The sequence below is a fragment of the Mesoplodon bidens genome, assembly GCF_964165515.1.
Source record: "Mesoplodon bidens genome assembly, chromosome: Y".
Lineage (NCBI taxonomy): Eukaryota > Metazoa > Chordata > Mammalia > Artiodactyla > Ziphiidae > Mesoplodon > Mesoplodon bidens.
In genome coordinates this window covers 1857150-1876512 of record NC_138180.1, presented here as the reverse complement: position 1 = coordinate 1876512, position 19363 = coordinate 1857150, and the positions used below count along the sequence as shown (strand labels likewise).

Genomic DNA, 19363 nt, shown 5'->3' with positions numbered 1-19363 from the left:
TCAGTACCATGGAGTAGCTTAGCTAAACTCTGACACACAGCAATACAGAAAGACTGGTATAGAGAAAACACACTGGGTGAATCAGTTTTTCATTGGTAAAGTACTGGCTCACCCTTTTGAAATGTGAGGCAGTCCATTGGAAAGCATTTTAAAATGCTTAATTTAATTTTAATGATGGCATTCTGATTTTTTCCAGAGGCAAGAATTAGATGAAAAAATGGCCAAAGTTTCACAAGAAAGGCAGGAGCTTTCTTCTAAAATTAAAGAGGTAAGTAGTTCACGTGTAGCACTTTACTGGTATTACTTTTTCTTTTTTAAAATTATGAAATAGTTCAGACAACCTGTGGTCTTTTCTCAATTACATTTAAAAATTTGGGGGAATTCCCTGGCTGTCCAGTGGTTAGGACTCTGCTTCCATTGCAGGGGGTGTGGGTGTGATTCCTGGTCAGGGAACTAGATCCCATGTGCTGCAACTAAGAGCCCGCATGCTACAACTAAAAGATCCCTCATGCTGCAACTAAAAGATCCCACACGCTGCCGGGAAGATCCCACATGCCACAACTAAGACCCAGCGTAGCCAAATAAATAAATAAATAAGTAACTATTTGAAGATACAGGAAAAAAAAAATACACATCTGAATTCAGGTAGAGTGACAGTGGCTGGGATGTGGCCCAAGAAATATAAGCACCTTTTTTCTCAGTTTTTGGCTGAAAGCATACACTCCTTTTACTTGTTTCTGATCACAAAAAATCCTTCTATAACATGTATAACTTTTCCCAGTTTTCTTTGGATATAAAAATATCAACTAACATTTATATTGGTCAAAGCTAGAATGAGCCAGGTGTGTACCCCATCACCAGCATGCAGCCCTTAATGAAATGAATTGGCGGTCAGGGAAAGAGAGGGTAATACTCAACCGGTAATGGTATTTGTATTTTTGAGCTGTGGTTTTCCTCTTGAATGTATTATTGACCTTCTCTGTGTGGCTAAATAAATATAATTGAACTTAATGTGTATTTCCACTAGCAGTTTGTTTATTTAAATCAAAAGTTATGTGGAAAGCTTTTTATTAAAACTTTAAGCTGAGCCCAAAATTAATCTTCCCACATTTAAGGATGAAGTCCATGTTTACCTGTATTATGGTTTTTGCCGCTGATCACATTGTTCTGTGGGCCATTAAATTAATTGTCCTTGGCAGTTTTACTCATTAGATAGCTGAGAGGAGAGGTATGTGACAGTTAACATGTGAGCACCAGAAGGCCACAGTTGCCACCCTCTCTTCACATACATGCCTTGGCCTCCATGGTTGAATCTATCACATGTTCAGGGATGATTCACGACAGCTTTTTCAGGAGGGGAGATAGGCTACCTGAATCTATGATGAGAGTACTAGTTTATTAATTTGAACACTGAATGATATGCATTGTGAGGTGTCATTCATACTGTTAGTCTCCATCACAGTTTATTCCATTATAGTCTGGACCAAGGTTGTTGGATTCCACTGTGGAACTAGAATGCTTGTCAGTTTCACAGGCGTTTTTGTTGGTACTATCCCTTATAAAAGAACAATATTACATACTTAAAAACTAACAGCAAAGTGTATGTTCAGGCTTAGTTCTGATCCTGGTTTTACTCAGATAATTGCTTCACAACTCAGTAGAATTACTTAATCTTTGCTTATTCTGATACCTTCCCTCATACGTCAGGCTGTAAGAATTGTAATCCACTTCGACCAAATTAAACCTGAATAAATTTTTCTTAATGTGCTTATTATTAACTCATGTTCTGAGATTAGACTCCACTGCAAAGTGTTCTTTCTGGTGGCTTCTGATTATCTTGAATGTTTCTTCTCTTTTCTAGGCTTGAGGTTCCTACCTAACATTTACTAGACATTATTCTGCCACATAATAAGTGTAGTTAAGAATTTATATACAACTGAATGTTGATGAACTTTTATTCTCTTAGGTTCAAAGATGCCCACAAAAGACACAGAACATCATCATCTTAGAGTCCCACATCATCTGCTGCACACTGAGCACGAGTGGTGGTTTGCTGCTCGAGGCTGCTTTCCGTGGGCAAGGGGGTGTCCCCTTTAGTTGTGTCATTGTTGATGAGGTCAGTAAGCAGTCGGCCATACAGCTTTGCTAGGAGTAAGGAGTAAGTCTTAGATGAAGAGTGGCTGCCGAGATGTTGACAAAGTGGTCTTTGCATCTGATTTTGACCTGCCATTACATATGTATTCTCTTATGTTGAAATACGCTGCTAATGACCCACCACGATGAAAATTGCTTTTTCAGTATCGGGACTGTAGTCTTAGAGATTCCTGATTGTTCTTCATAAAATCCCTCCCAAGGATTATTCTAGCTCCTGCTTGGGATATCTCTGGTTACCTTTTTTTTTTTTTTTTTTTTGCGGTACGTGGCCCTCTCACTGTTGTGGCCTCTCCCGTTGTGGTGCACAGTCTCTGGACGCACAGGCTCAGCGGCCATGGCTCATGGGCCCAGCTGCTCCGCGGCATGTGGGATCTTCCCGGACCGGGGCACGAGCCCGTGTCCCCTGCATCGGCAGGCGGACTCTCAACCACTGCGCCACCAGGGAAGCCCTCTGGTGACCTTTTGAAGCATTTTTAATATAACTCTGGACAGCTCTGAGCCACCGTATTTTCAGCTAACATCTTTATTTCTACTTCATTCATTGAGCAAACATTTATTGGGTACCTACTGTTTGCCAGAATGTAGAGCCAGAAGACAAAAGAGATGGAAAATGAGGTACAGAGAACCCATCCAGGAGATCCAAGATCCAGTATTCACCAAAACGAAGGAATAGAAAAGGTGGAAGTGATGAAATAATTGAAGGAAATGCCATTGAATTGAAAAGAAGCTTGAGTCTTGCAACTGAAGCGGCCTACTGAGGAGCAAGGAAGAGAGAGGGGGTGGGGCACACAGACACACAGTCCCCCCAGGCATGTGCCCAGCAGGGACAAAGAAGACAAACTGGGGACATGACATGGCCCTTCTTGCTTATGGGCTGCTTCCCAGGTGGTAGTGGCACCTGAGTGGTGGCTGACTTCAAAACGTGTGTGGGTCTTTTTCCCCCGGTTCGGCATTTAGAATGTTTTTGTTGTTTTGTTTTCTAACCAAAGGAAGTTCTTATTTTTGATCTTTGGTGCAGAAGGAGAAAGTGTATGTTTCTGAATGGTTAGGACACTTGTGAATTGGATAGACTGTATATGGATAAATAAATAATAGAGATAATTCTGATTATGTCTCCATTCTGTACTCTCTTACCAAGGCCGGACAGTCTTGTGAAGTTGAAACTCTTACTCCACTCATACATCGTTGCAACAAGCTCATCCTTGTAGGAGATCCTAAGCAGCTCCCTCCCACAGTCATTTCTATGGTATGTTTTTTCACATTCGTGTTGCTTTAAAGTGGTAGGGGCTTGTTTGGGTTTTTTTTTTTTTTGGGGGGGCGGCGGGGCGGTCTTTCTTGGATCATCATCTCTTATTTGCAAGGATAAATAGGGAATGGCTGAGAAAAGAGAACCACTGTTGAGAGCCTTCATAGTGAAAGTCTCCGGAAATGTTCCTTTGTTCATAATGTGCTTATGTGTGTGTGACAGGAGCAGTGTGAGTGTCACAGACCAGAAGTTTAGGAGGAGGATGTCCCATGTGCAGTGGGCTGTTCCTTTGGGAAAGGCAGTGTGCAGCTGTTCTAAGGGCTGTATCTGATTTATTTTAGTAACATAAACACCAAAACAATAATAATAGAAAAACTTTAAAAGCAGGGAATAGAATCCAACCTCCTGATTTATCTTTCAATATGTGCAAATTTGAGGAAAACAGTATAAAGAGAAATTATTCTTACAGTAACGTTTTCAATTTTAGGATTCTGTATCCTATAGCACAGGAAAATGCCGGTGTCCCTCACATCCTCTGAAAGGGAAGGTGGTGAAAGGAAAGAGGTTGTGGGCTGTGCTTGTGGGAAGATGAGCACCAAAGTTGTGGTTCCCTTCACTTCGTTTCTTAAATCTCACTAAAGATGGCTCCTAGAAATGCACAGCAGAATCAGGATTCAGATGTTTTGGGTAATCTTCATAGGTCTAGATGACGGTTTTGAAGTTTAATGAAATTTGAGCATTTTACTGATACATAGATTATTTGTACAAATATAGAGTAGTGGCTGCATAAACTGTCCCAGAGAACAGACCATTTTCACAGCATTTCTGTTACGTTATGGAAAGAAAGCAGGTTTTTTTGGTTAGTATTGTTTTTGACTTTGGAATCATCAAAATGATAGTGCAGTTCTTTGACGTCTGAACACTCGTGCGTGACTGTTCAAGGGAGTAGCCTAGGAGCGCCCATGTCCCTGAGTGAAAACCTTGTCCATAGGACAGAGCTGCTGTGGGGGGTTCTGCTTGTGGAGACCTAGGAGGAGCCAGCTCTGCCCTGCATTCCTTGAATAGTTGCAGTATTTCAGAAACCTACTGATTTAACTTCCTGAAGGGCCTTAGCACGTGGTTAGTGAAAAGGGTTGTCGATAGGCCTCAACTTCACTGTCTCCTTTGGTGATTGATTAAAAACAGCAGAAATGAGAAAAATCCATTTGGGCTTTTCTTATTGTTGCAAAAATAATAGAGGCTTATTGAGAAGATTCAGAAAATAATTACAAAGTTAATTTTCTCAGCATGCCTTTCTAACCCTAGGGATAAGTACTATGAACAGTTTAGTGAGTATTTGAACAGTTTGTGGGCATGTGTGTGTTGACTTTTTTTCAGTCTGTGTTCATTGAGTGCCAGGCTAATTCAAGCACTGTTTTTAAGTTCTGGCGTCATGACAGTGACGAAAATTGACAAAAATCCCTGACCTCTGGCTTCCCTGGTGGCACAGTGGTTGAGAGTCCGCCTGCCGATGCAGGGGACACGGGTTCGTGTCCCAGTCCGGGAAGATCCCACAAGCCACGGAGCGGCTGAGCCATGACTGCTGAGGCTGCGTGTGCGGAGCCTGTGCTCCGCAGCGGGAGAGGCCACAACAGTGAGAGGCCCGCATACCACAAAGAGAAAAAAAATCCTCGCCCTCATGAAGCTGACATTCTAGTGGGTAACAGACAGTAAATAAGTTACTAGATTCAGAATGTCAGATGGCTATAGGGAATGTATAAATTTGTGTATATGTATGTAGGTTTTTTTTTTTTAATTTATGGCTGTGTTGGATCTTCGTTTCTGTGTGAGGGCTTTCTCTAGTTGTGGCAAGTGTGGGCCACTCCACATCACGGTGCGCGGGCCTTTCACTATCGCGGCCTCTCTTGTTGCGGAGCACAGGCTCCAGACGCGCAGGCTCAGTAATTGTGGCTCATGGGGCCAGCTGCTCCGTGGCATGTGGGATCTTCCCAGACCAGGGCTCGAACCCTTGGGTCCTGCATTGGCAGGCAGACTCTCAACCACTGTGCCACCAGGGAAGCCCTGTATGTAGGTTTTGACCTTGTTTAAAGGTGGAAGAATCAGTCTGTACCAAATTACCTTTTTTTCCAGTCAGTAAATAGATCAGGGATATATGTTCATGTCAAAACATAAAAATCTCCATCATTTTGTAGGATGGACTCAGTTTTTTTTTCTGGAAGTAGATGTGTTACCTCATATAAACCTCTTTCTTTTTTCACAGAGTGAAATAAATGAGGTTTTTTAGCTAACTTGAATAGATAAACTTTGGGGGGTATAGATGAAATTGCCAAATGTCTACTAAAAATATTCTCTTTAATTATACAAACCTATTTAATATCACATATGTAAATAATCACATATATAACTAATATAAATAAGAAGTAACGCCTGTTTTCTCCACTCTGATAGTTTGTGAAACAGGTTTATTAAAACTTTGCACATACATCTTCAACGCTCATATTGTCAACGTCACTCATAAAGATTGCATCATCCTAGTGGGTTTTCCAGAGCACATTTTTTGCTTCTAGATTATTTAAGACGTAATACTTTTTGAATCTTGATATGATGCTACCATTGAAAAGTATATCCCAAGGCACGACCGTGATAACATTAAGACAGTTTTCTTCGTTTGTCAATTAAGTCACTGTGTTTCAGATCACAGGTTTTGTAACCCTTTCTTGGATTTATGAAATCAACTTAGTTGCCTGTGTCCTCCACTAGAATGTAAGCTCTGTGACATTTGATCTTCACTGTAGACTGTCAGCACCCCAAATTTTAGCTGCTTGGTATATGATGGATGGATGAAGAAAGTGGTCTTTCAGAGGCTTATTTACAATGGCATTCATTATTTCTAGTTGTGATAGCATAGCCCAGAAATAATTGTTAAAATCTGGGTTACAGTTCTTTGCTGCTTTTATCATTGATTCTTTCAGGTGACCCCTGTTAGCACCTATAAAATAGCGACAGTTGTGGTCATTCACAAGATCACATCTCGTTCATAAGCAGTATGTGGGTTTTCTAAATAAGGGGAAAATACCTTAACTTTTGTAGTCAAGCTACATGGCTTTTCTAGGGCTGGAGTCGGAAATATCTTCTCTCTCTGAATCTTTGGTTGTTGGTAATACCTTGTACATTTGAGAGCTCAGTGATTGTTTTGTTTTTTTTTTTAATAGTGGGAAAAGTACACATGAATTCTTGCAGATTATTGTTTTGTTTTCCTCCTTTCAGAAGGCCCAGGAGTATGGCTATGACCAGTCGATGATGGCCCGCTTCTACAACCTTCTGGAAGAGAACGTGGAGCACAACGTGATTGGCAGGCTGCCTGTCTTACAGCTCACCATTCAGTACAGGATGCACCCAGACATATGTCTCTTCCCTTCTAATTACATTTATAACAGGAACTTGAAAACAAATAGGTGAGCTCTGTTCATTGCATGTTCACCTGTTTTATTTGTAGGTTTGGCTGCTTAGGAAGAATAGCTCTTTTGTTGTGCTTTTAGGTCTTGTTATTAAAAACACAAAGGTTTAATAATTTTAATTACAAAAGTCCTATTGATTGTAGCAAATGCAGATAAATGAAAAGAAAGGGATAAACCCAACCCCTATTGATACTACCCAGAAGTAATCACTGGTAACATTTTGTTATATCTACTTCCAGTCCTTGTACTATGCACATCTTTTTTTTTTACTTTTTCTCCTTTTTTTGGAGGAAAAAAGCACACCATGCTCTACATAGTATACTGTAGCATGCATTTTTCACTTACTGTATTATGAGTAACTTTCCAATCATGATTGTTATATTTTAATTTACATGGGTCATTCTCCCTAGTACTAGAATAGAAATGAAATTCACCTGCTACCTCTCACTAAAATATGTTATTTACAAGTATTTAATTTTATTTAAAAAGAAGGTCCTTCTTGTCCTCTTAACTTTCCCTTGCTCTCTTCCACAGAAAGAACAAATAGTAATAATAATTCTAAAACATTTTCTCTTGTAATTTGACTTGCATTCTAAATGGTGGCTGCTCTTTTGTAGAATGACAGAGACCATTCGGTGTTCATCTGACTGGCCATTTCAACCCTACCTCGTGTTTGATGTTGAAGATGGTTCAGAAAAGCGGGATAATGAGTAAGTTCTCCTTTTTCTTCAGTCCCCACTGATGGTCCCAGAATTTTTGTATTGTTTCTGTTCATATTTAAATTCAAAATACTTTCCATATAAATCTCTCTGCCTAGTGCCAGTGCACAATCATTTTCTTTTAGCTGGGTTGATAACTTCACCTTTTCAATCATAAATTACTGATGTCTTTATATATTTCAGTCTTGATTATTTTTTTCTTAACTGGGTAATGGGGGTTATGTTACCTAAAATGCGGTCAGCACTTCAGTAGATCCATGCTGAGATCCCAGCTGTGAGTAAAACAGACGTGGCCCCAGTGCAAGGCTGCTGTGGTCCAACAGGCGAGACAGACATTAACCAGGCCATCACCGTGGTGATTAATGGTTCCAGTTGGGTTAAGTATTGTGACGGATAAGTACAGATACAGTTGAATCAAGGTGTGAGGCAGAGGGTGGACAATACTTCCAGCATGTTGGATTGTGAATCAGGTGGTTTGTGAATGACAGCACAAAAGGAGCAGTGGTTGCTAATTAGCAAGCATCTCAGAGGAGCCGGGGCTTCTTGTGAGAGAATAAAGGAGGAGGAGCCCGGAGGCTGCATTTGTTAGCACAGATAGAAATGCCACCCCTGCATCATGACGTATGAAGAAATAGAAATTCCACCTCTGTGTGAAGAGAGAGCTGCAAAGCAAGTGGTGTCCTCCATGAGAATAAGATATTAGTTAATAGTGGTGGAAGGAGGGGCCCCTCAGTGAAGAAGTCAGAAATACGGAGCAGTTGGCTGGGGGGTTGCTATTCCAGAGGGACTGTGGAAGTTGTAGTGGGGTCTGTTGGAATGGAGCAGGGGATTGAGAGTTTACCGCATAAGTATTATGGAGATGGATGGTCACGGGAAGAGAGTTGGCCTGAGAGGTGACCAAATAAAGCTTTCAGGTATGGAAAAGAAAGCTAGCTGACTGGCTTGTCCGTATAGTAAGTCTTGAAATTAGAATAGTGAATATTTAAGGCTTTAAAGTGAGACAGATAAGGTAGCCTCGGGAATAAAGTTGCGCGTGCAGGGCATCCCCCAGTGTGCACACATGTTGCATTTGGTATGGTGATGAGGGAACGCATTGTAGTTCAGGAGATGAGTTGGGAGTGCAGGATGAGGCCAGCAAGGACAGAGGACGTGATCCTGCTGTAGGGCCCCGTGTTTGTTCATCTCTGGGAGCCGGGTCACATTTAGTCCGTGTGGCTGCCATCCTCTCGGTCATGTGGTGCATGATCTGCATGACCTGTGGTGGGGAATGCAGGAAGGTAGTACATCTGAAGCACTTTTCTCAGTGTGGGGAAGATAGTCAATCCTTAATGTTAGCTATTCATTAGTCATATCTTCATTATTATTATGAATACTTTCGTTCTCACTGTGGCTATCCCTGTTTTAATAAGTGAAGAAACTGGTGCCTTAACATCACGTAACTCGAACCACTTTTCTCTCCTACAACTTTGTGTTTCACTGGGCAGTTATTTTTATATTTATTCATATGTACAATATTAATGGTCATTATAACAGCCTCTTTGAATCACTGCTGACTGAATAAAGATGAAACCTACCTATGTACCCTTTACTGTAGTGGAAAACAAAGTGGAACTTAACTTAGCAATTGGGCTGCTATTAGTTTTGATGTGTTGTATTTTTTTGTTTTCATCTTATTTAGCTCATATGTAAATGTTCAAGAAATAAAACTGGTAATGGAAATAATTAAACTTATGAAAGACAGAAGAAGGGATGTTACTTTCCGAAACATTGGCATAATAACCCATTACAAGGCTCAGAAGACGATGATTCAGAAGGATTTGGACAAAGAGTTTGATAGAAAAGGGTGAGGCATCTCTATTTTTACAGAGATTTTGAGTTTTTCTGTTGAATTAAAAAGAAGAAAGAGGGGATAGAAGGAAAGAAGCAAAGGAAACTTAACTCTAGGGAGTGGTCTTAGACCCTGGTAGTATAGAACAAGGAGACTAGGACCCTGGCTCCATAGACTTGTGCTGGGAGGGAGTGTGGTTACACGTGTCGCCCCTGCAGATGGAGTGCCTCCTGCCAGTTCAAATGTCATCACCGTTACACTTGACAATGGAAGTGACTGAGAAATTCTTCAGGCCTTTACCTTTAGTTGGATGACTTGTTATCTGAATTCTAACTCTACTGAGAATCATGTATTCACATTTTCCCTTACAATAAATTATTTAACCCTTTTAGTGCCTTCATGTATAGGGTGAAGATCATGTTTTTGTCTCCTTTATACCTCAACAGTAAAATAAAAAAATTAAATATTAGAAATCCATTAACTCAAAAGTTTCTGCACCTAGAAGCACACAAAGTACCAAAATTGACTCTAGGAAAAGCCAGAAACTTTGGATAGACCTATTAAATGTAAAAAGAGTGAGTTAGTAATCACTTTCCAACAGAGAAAAACAGAGGATCAGGCTTCACAGGTGAATTCTGTCCAACATTAAGAATTAGCACCTGTCCTATGCAAATGCTTCCAAAAAATAGAAGGGAACACTTTCTAACTCATTTTATGGGGCCATTATTACCCTGATACCAAAGCCATGGAGACATCACCAGAAAAGAAAACTATGGACCAATATCCTTTATGAATATGGATGCAGAAGTTCTCAACAAAATAATGGCAGCTGAACTCAGCAGCATATTAAAAGGATTATTTACCACAGCCAAGTGGAATTTATCTCAGGAATGCAAGGTTGGTTCAACATATGAAAATCAGTCAGTGTGATATACCGTATTAAAGGGGGAAACCCCACATGATGGTGATCATCTGAATAAATGTGGAAAAGACATGTGACTGAATGCAGTAACCTTTCATGATAAAGATACTCAACAAACTAGGAAGAGAAGGGAACTTCCTCAACCTAATAAAGAGCATCTATGAAAAACCCACAGCTAACACATCATACTTGATGCTAAGATTGAAAGCTTTCCCCCTATGATGAGGAAGGATGCCACTCTCTACTCTCTCTACTTGCACTACTTCTGTGCAGCACTGTATTAGAAGTTCTATGCAGAGCAATTAAGCAAGAAAAGGAAATAAATGGCATCCATATTGGAAAAGAAGAAGTAAAAGTGTCTCTTAACAAATGGCATAATCTGGGACTTGCCTGGTGGTCCAGTGGTTAAGACACCATGCTTCCACCGCAGGGGGCATGGGTTTGATCCCTGGTCAGGGAACTAAGATCCTGCATGCTGTGTGGCCACAAAAAATCCAAAAACAAACAAACAAACAAAAAAACACACGCAAAAAGCTAACAACAATAACAACAAAAAACAAACGGCATACTCTTACATCTAGAAAAACCTAAAAAAATCTATGCAAACTACTGGTCCTTATAAACAAGTTCAGCAGAGTTGTAAGGTACAAGATCAGTATACAAAAATCAGTTGTATTTCTTTACACTCTAGAGAAGTCTGAAAAGGAAAATTTCTTAAAATTCCATTTACACTAGCATCATAAAGAACAAAATACTTCGGAGTAAATGTAACCAAAGAAGTGTGAGCTCATACACAGAAGGACAAAACGTTGTTGAAAGAATTTAAAGTACTAGATAAATGTAAAGACATTTCATGTCCATGGATCGGAAGACTTAATATTGTTAAGATGGCACCATTCCCCAGGTTGATCTACAGATTCATTGTTACCTCTGTCAAAATTCCAGCTACCTTCTTTTACAGAAATGGACAAGCTTATTCTAAAATTCACATGGAAGTGCAAGAGACCCTAAATAGCTTGACAGAGAACAGTGTTGGAGGGCTCACACTTCCCTCTTTCAAAATTTACTACAAAGCTATCAACACTGGTACTGTCATAAGGGTAGACATATATAGACCAATAGAATAGAAGTGAGATTCCAGAAATCAGTCCATACATTCATGGCCAGTTGATACTCAACAAGGGTGCCAAGCCTACTCATTGGGGAAATAATAGTTTTTCAACAAATGGTGCTGGAATAACTGGATATCCACCCGCAAAAGAATGAATTTAGACCCCTGTCTCACACTGTATAGAGTAATTAACTCAAAATGAATGAGTGCTCTGAGTCTAAGAGACAAAACTATAAAACTTACAAGGAAACAAAGGTAAATTTATATGACCTCAGATTAGGCAACAGATTCTTAGATATGATACCCAGGCACCAGTAACCAAAGGAGAAGTAAATTGGCCTTCATAAAAATTAAAAACTTATGTGTTTCAAAGGACACACTATCAAAAGAGTGAAAAGACAACACACAGAGTGGGAGAAAATACTTGCAAAATATTTATCTGACAAGTCATATCCAGCATATATAAAGAACTCATACAACTTAATAAAATGATAATCTAACTTTTTAAGCGGGCAACGGATGTGAAGAGCATTTCTCAAAAGAAGATAAACAGAAATCCAACAGGCACATGAAAAGCTGCTCCACATCATTTGTCATGAGGGAAATGCAGATCAAAACCACAGTGAGGAGATATCATTTCACACCCACCAAGATGACTATCATTACAAAAAAAAAAAAAAAAACAATAACAAGTTTTGGAAGGGATGTGGAGAAATTAGAATACTTACACATTGCTGATGAGAAACTGCAGAAAACAGTTTGGCAGTTCCTCCTAAAGTTGAACATAGAATTACCACGTGACCCAGCAATTCCACTCCTAGGTACATACCTGAAAGAATTGAGAAAGGGTTCACACAAAAGCTTGTACATGAATGTTCGTAGCAGCATTATTCATGATAGTCAAAAAGTGGAAACAACCCAAATGTCCCAAAATGGTACATAGGTAAGAAGTAAATTGTGTATCTGTACAAGCGAATAGTCAGTCGTGGAAGGAATGAAGTACTGTTACCAGTCTACGACACGGATGAACCTTGAAAACATTATGCTAGGTGAAGGAAGCCCAACACAAAAGGTCCCATATTTTATGATTCCATTTATATGAAATTTCCCATGTAGAAAAGTCCATAGAGACAGACAGTAGATTAGTGGTTGCCAGGGCCTGGGGAGGGGGAGATAGAGACTGATGGCTGATAGGCGCAGGGCTTCTCTCCTGGGTGATGGACATGCTATGAAATTAGATAGCGGTGATGACTGCACACTGTAGTGAATGGACTCAACACCACCAAATGGTGTGCTTTAAAATGGTGAATTCTGTGTTATGTGAATTCTACTCCAGTTTTAAAAGATAGCACTACAAAAGTAAGAAATACTACTGTATAAATATGTATATTTAATAATTATCTTTTTTCAGCAAATATGTTTCTCTCTTCGTAAATAGGCCAGCAGAAGTAGATAGCGTGGATGCCTTCCAGGGTCGTGAGAAAGACTGTATTATTGTTACATGTGTCAGAGCAAATGCCATGCAAGGCTCAATTGGGTGGGTAACTGTCATCATTGATTCTTTGCTTGTTTATGATCCAGAGTTAGATCTTTTTAATCACTGTTAGAGAATACCATCATTTGCTCTATTTTCTTATATAAAAAATTGAGTAATATCATGAAGGTTTCTTTTTTAAGTTGTGAAGTTGATCCACTGTTAGGTCTGCTTCTCTTGGTACCTTGTGTATTAACCCATGTCACAGTGTGAATCTGTTGTTTCACTTGATAAGAGTGAAACAGATTATTGAATCCAGTATATTTTGCAGGGGCATGCTCCTCTCCATGGTATGTGTCATAATTGATCTACTATCATATTTTTAGGATCTTTGAAGGCTTAAAAATCATACCATTAAAATTTCCAATATCTCATCCAAGTCAAAATAGGAAATCGACAGACAGATGCATCACTTTGAAGGAAAGCACTGGGCCTCTTGTTTGTTTGCTGTCCTTAATGGGAATTGCTTCTGTGTCGGATCCTGCACCACGAGCTTAAAGCAGGAGCCCAAGAAAAGCTGTCTGAAATGCCTGTGTCTCACCTACACTGACATGCCGAGTCTTTCTGAAGAAAGAAGTAACTCTTTTTTTTTTCCTTCTATTGCTTAGGTTTCTGGCAAGTTTGCAGAGATTGAATGTCACCATCACACGAGCCAAGTACAGCCTCTTCATCCTGGGACATTTGAGGACCCTGATGGTAGGTACATTCTAGAGGACCGGGGAACTCCAGAGTTTGCTCATGATGACTGATACCGGGTTGAGGTTTTGTTTTTATTTTTCATCAAAGTGGAAATGATTTTGAGGCTACAAACAATAATGAGCCTCTTCCCACTGGTTGTTTTGTCCTCCAGCAGCTTCTTCCTGGGAGCTTTTATAATGCCTAAACCGCTCACCCTTTCTTAGCCCAAGACGCAGGTATCCGTAGTGTACTCTCAAGATGAGCTTTAAAAAAATTGTATCTACATCGTAGAATTGTTAAGAAGACATGTAAACCCATATATGTAAAGTGCTAGAAGATTGGTTAGCACTTAGTAAACACTCAGTAAATGTGGCTATTAGCCTAGCTTAATGCCAGAGAGAGGGGGAATTTGCAGGAAAGTGCTTGGATCTTCATTTCTGTCTTGGCACTTAGAGCAGCACTGCTTGCTGTTTCCCTTGAGGGGTGAGTGGCATCAGAGCTCATCCATGCGTACAGATACTCCTGTAGAAGGAGGGGCAAGTTTACATGTGTAGTCGACAAATAGTAATAGTACAGCTTAATTTGGTGAACCACAGCTAGATAAAGCATGTATTTGCCTGCCTCATTAGGTGTAATAACTCAGTTTCTCTAATTTCTGTATTTAACAGAGTCATTGTTTTATCTCAGGAGAGGTGCCAACTCAGTAGGATTTTCCCCTGTTTTGGTTAGTTCCACCAGAGGGCGCCCAAATACAGTCTTTCTCATTCAGCTCTTACCTAGATTTGTGGTCTTCAACCTTTGTTGTTTGTGTACCCCCTTGAAAGAATGTTTAAAAGCTGTGTATCCTCCGCTTTTAAGTTTATATTGAAAGTGTTTCATCGTTAAGTGTTGATAAAGATTTTGTTTCTAATGTATTGTAAATATTTGACATTTTAAAAGAAAGCTATTAAAAATAAATCCATTATGCCACTCTTAAATATATCCAGTGGAATAGAGAGCAGTGCTATTCTTTCTGCTCTTTAAAATTGAATTGCCATTTATACTGTTTAGGATAAAATTCAGTGGGGGTAGTTTATATATTTTCATAATTAAAAGGCTTTCTGTTAATATGACTATTAGGCTTTTCTGCCACAAAATCTTTACATGTAAATTTGAAAATTTAAAGAATTGGTTTTCATAACGATTTGGGGAAACTGTGTGAAGGGTGTGTGGAACCTCTGGACTGTTTTGGTAACTTCCTATGAATGTATAGTTACCTCGAAGAGTTTTTTTAAAAAAATATATTTTTCCTGTGACCATAAGGATCTGAGTATTAACAAATGATATCTTGTCAGTTGAGTAACATATTAACAATTACTCTTTTCACACAGTTGAATTTTGATAATGTTCAAACCCGAAAAGTAAAATGTTTATAGAGTTGTGTCTCTTAGATGCCCTGATTGCAGGAGCCTTCATGGGTACCCCTCTGTTTACCACCCCCTCTATTTGACACCCAGGCGTGTTTACCTCCCCTAGCTGTGTGCCCTGTGGTCAGATTTGGGACAGGTGAGACTTGTGGTTGTGAAGGATGGAGTGGAAGGGCAGAAAAGCCCCAGGAGGACATAGGGAACTGGGGTTTGGAAGCTGAGGTTTGGAAATTGATTCCCAGAAAACGTGCTCACATCCCCCCGAGTAAGTCTCTGTGAGCCCCAGAGTCACCGTCACGCAGATTTGAAGACCACTGACGTCTAGCTGCAGTATAGACGTTATTATCTTCACTCTGGGAAGCCAGTGTGACAAAAAGAGACTGACAGAACAGAGTAGAAAAACTTCCACTTTATCATTTGGACTTCGCAATCCAACTTGCGTATTTGTCCTTGGGCTTCCCCCTTCCCGAGCCTCTTTTTTTTTTTTTTTTTTTTTTTGGTTTTTCAGCCCAGTTTCCCTTATGGAGATAGAATCAGTGATTAAGGCACTCGGTTTCCTCTGAGAAATCAAGACTAATAGCCCCTTCTCAGAACTGTTTTTGTGATCTAGGGATTGGATTAAACAGCAAGTTTAGGTGCAGTAGAATTGGCAGAAATAGCAGCAAGGCCGTCTGCTTTACATCTGCTTTCCAGCCACAGGGTAGGACTCTCAAGAGCTCTCCTGAGTCAGGGAGATCTGAGCCTGGTACTGCTTACATGCACCTTCCTGATGCATGCGGTCACCGTACCGTGCACTTGATTTACGTGACTTACTTTAAAAGGCCCTGTGAGGTCTGCATTGCCACCATAGTTTATCAAATCCAAGAAGCCAATAGTTATATTATGTGCATCATTATTTTATGCTCCACTATTGAACTGTGACACTTTATTTTCACTTAGAATTTTTGTCTTATAGTGACTGAAAGAACTCTTTTAGACTTTAGACAGATTTTTTTGGGTTGGCCAGAAGGTTCATTTGTTTTTTTTTCTGTAGCATCTGAATGAACTTTTTGGCCAACCCAGTGTCATACCACTCTTGTTCATACCTAGGAAAAACAGCAAAATAGGTAGACTAAGATACCCCTGAAAGCATCTCACTCTCAGACTAACACTCTGGTCGTCCCCATTCACCATCCCATGTACCCTTGCTGACGCTCGAACCATTCCCTGTGCAGTCAGAGGCGTGTCATGAGAGGGCCCCACTGTGGTCCCGGGGTTTTTTCCAACTTCTGATCTCCATTCTCCAAGTTGTAGTGCTGGTACTTTCTTGTCTTATCAGAGGATGTCTGTGGAAAGATTTTTCAGGCAAGAGCCAGGACTCATTCTTTTTAGAAGTGGTTTGTTGACTAAAAGTCAAGAGGTTGTAGTCGCCCAGCCATGAATTCCTCCAGGATTACATACATGGAAACTGCTGTCTGGCCTAGAGGCACCCTAAAGTCAGAAATGGTAAAATGTGAAAATAAAGTGCATTTTATTTATTTTATTTTATTTCAACGCACATTTTAGAGTCATTTAAATAAAATACTATTCATACCTTACAGTGAGGAAACAGGCTCAGAGAGGTCAAGTGATTTGACCAAGGTCACACAGCAGGTCAGTACTATGTATGCAGCTTCACTGCTATACCCTTACCCACCTTCATGAATAGTGCAGGAGCCCCCATGAGGGGAGCTATCCTTTCCTTCTCTTTCCTTCAGTCTCTGTCTTTTTTTCCTCCCTCATACTCTCTCTTTCTTCTGTCTAAAGAGGCCCAAGTTCTGATGGTTGTAAAGAAGCAATTTATTGCTGAGGAAACTCTAAAAGGAAGAGAGGAGAGATGCGTGAGTTGGGTTTTTGTTTTGTTTTTCCGTTTAGATGTGCTTTTCATAATTTAAGCTCTTCTAGAAAAGAGACACAAGTGAGACGACATCTTTGGAATAGTTATCTCAGCAGATTAAGATGGTTTAGCCCTTGGGAGTTTGGGAAGCCTTTGGGAATTTGATGCAAGCTGTGGTCCTCTTTCTAGAACAGTCAGCATGCACTCAAGAGTTAGAGCTTTCTGAAACCAAGCCTTCCTCTTCCAGAATGTTAGCCTTGGCCGGAGACAGGCAAGACTCTAGGGTCAGCAGTGTCAAAGGGAACTTGGTGGGATGACGGAGCCCTTCTGTGTCTGTGTTGTCCAGGATACTAACCCTAGTCACATGTGTCTGCTGAGCACTTGAAATGTGGCTGGTGCAACTGAGGAAATGAATTTTTAATTTTATTTAATTGAAGATTAAAGAGCTACATGAGGCTACCGGCAGTTGGTACAGATTTGCATGACAGCTAATTCACCACGTGGCCTGAGTATCAGTGGTAAAATGATGGAAGTACTTTCTTAGAGGTGGTTCCCAGTGTTCTGTTCTAGCAGCATGGCTTTATAGTTTTGTATTCGACCTTATTTTTCCTTTCAGCCTTGTCTGAAAAGTAATGGATTCTTGAGAATCTGTTCACGAAAGTATACTTACTATTTGTTCAGAAGTGAAAGCTGGAACCTCTGCTTCCCAAGCATATGAGTGTTTCTTTGGGATGTAATTTTCTTCCTTCTCTTTGTTTCAAGGAAAACCAGCATTGGAACCACCTGATTCAGGATGCGCAGAAGCGTGGTGCCATTATTAAGACTTGCAACAAAAACTATAGACACGATGCAATGAAGATTCTGAAACGCAGGCCCGTACTGCAGAGAAGTCTGACTCACCCTCCTGCTATCACCCCAGAGGTGTCCAGACCCCAGGGCAGAGTGCCCAGCAACAAGCTAGACAGTGAATTTGCCAAGATGTCTCTTGCTTCTTCCCTGTACCCCTCACCCTCTGAGTCCAAAGAAGCCACTGTCACTGTTACTGCAAAGGACCCTGAAAGGCCACCCCTTCAGGACTGGCTTCGGGACCCACGACTGCTTAGGAGGATGGGCTTGGGCTGTGAAGCCAAAGGGAAGTGCCTCTGTGAGCTGCAGCCCTCGAGCCCCCGGTATCCTGGAGCAACGCCTCCCTCTGTAGAGCCAGGCTCCCCCGGAAGTCACCAGGATGTGACCAGTATCAGGCAGCAGGCCCCCGCCAAGGGAGCTGCTGTGAACAACCACAGACCTCATATGCAGTGTGATCCTCCAGCTGCTAGTACCAATACTTCCACGAGTGAGAGAAGATGTGCCCAGGAAGGGGAGGCACTCAGCCACAGGAGGGAGACCAGGGCCTTCACCAAGGGGGATCAGGAGAGGCGTGGCTCTCTGAGCCACCACACAAAGAGGAACTCAGGCTGGGACGAGAGGGGACTGGAGGAGGAGGACAGTAGCTTGAAGAAGAGGAAGCTTTTGTAGTGGAGCCAAATGAGACTGTCAGCCACAAGCATTACTGCACATTTCAGATGACCAGCTAGTAGGACTGTCCAGATAAGATTATTTTTTTTTCCTTAAAGGAGTTTGTGTGCTGTTGGAAAACAGAAAATGTATCCTAACACATGGGCCTCTTGGTCATCTTCAGTACATTTTGTCAGTTGCAAAAGCTTTCAGAAGGCATTTGTGTATCAGTAATAATGTCCTCGAAGTCGAAGACTTAAAATGTTGATCTCTTGTTCTTCTGTAGGAAAGGTCAGACTGGAGGATTTTAAGAGGATGCTGTAAAAGTTGGAATGTATATTTGTATAGCAAATAACAGAATCCTCTTAAAATTTAATCTGGTAGACAGCTTTTCTTTCCCCTGCTTAAAATGTTAATCATTTTCAACGGAACCAACCTTATATTTAAAAAAAAAAAGATGGGAGCAGGGCAGTTCCTTTCAGAGATTGTTGTAGCAAACAGACGTTTTTAACAGCCCAGGTGGCCTGAGAGAAGTGAGTCAATGCGTTGGGTCAGAGTCCTGTTAAACCAACTGGAGTGTCCTGGGCAAGACCCTGGGAAGCAGAGCTCTGTTAGGTGAAGTTCCACTCCTGCACCTTTTTAGACGAGGCACCTTGGCACAGGATGTTACATTTCTGTGATGAGTTTGTCTGCCCATTGTAGTCAGCACGTAGTTCTCTAGCTAAAATTCTCATTCTTCGTGAGATAGAAGAATGTGAAATGAAAGAATAATTCTTGAAATGTCATTCAGATCCCCCCAGCATATTGTGAATTTCCTGCAACTGGTGGGTTACAAATCCAGTGGTTGCCAAGTATTGGAGCAGTGCTGGGGTGGCTTGTGGAAGCCTGGGGATCACCAAGAGAATCCAACTCATGAAAATCTGGATGTTTAACATCTTCCCAAGGGATACTGGTCACC

General features: G+C 40.8%; 1 protein-coding gene across 1 annotated transcript in view; it reads left to right on the top strand.

Moving 5' to 3' along the window:
* LOC308609753 (putative helicase senataxin) overlaps positions 1-18871 on the top strand; it is a 61937-nt gene extending 43066 nt beyond the window's left edge. The window contains exons 16-24 of the mRNA XM_081223464.1: positions 197-268; positions 1967-2116; positions 3293-3400; positions 6668-6855; positions 7476-7568; positions 9256-9420; positions 12877-12975; positions 13581-13668; positions 17674-18871. Of these exons, the coding sequence (XP_081079590.1) occupies positions 197-268; positions 1967-2116; positions 3293-3400; positions 6668-6855; positions 7476-7568; positions 9256-9420; positions 12877-12975; positions 13581-13668; positions 17674-18426 (1716 nt within the window). The 3' untranslated portion in view covers positions 18427-18871. The remainder of the gene's footprint in view (positions 1-196; positions 269-1966; positions 2117-3292; positions 3401-6667; positions 6856-7475; positions 7569-9255; positions 9421-12876; positions 12976-13580; positions 13669-17673) is intronic.
* Positions 18872-19363: the final 492 nt, after the last annotated feature.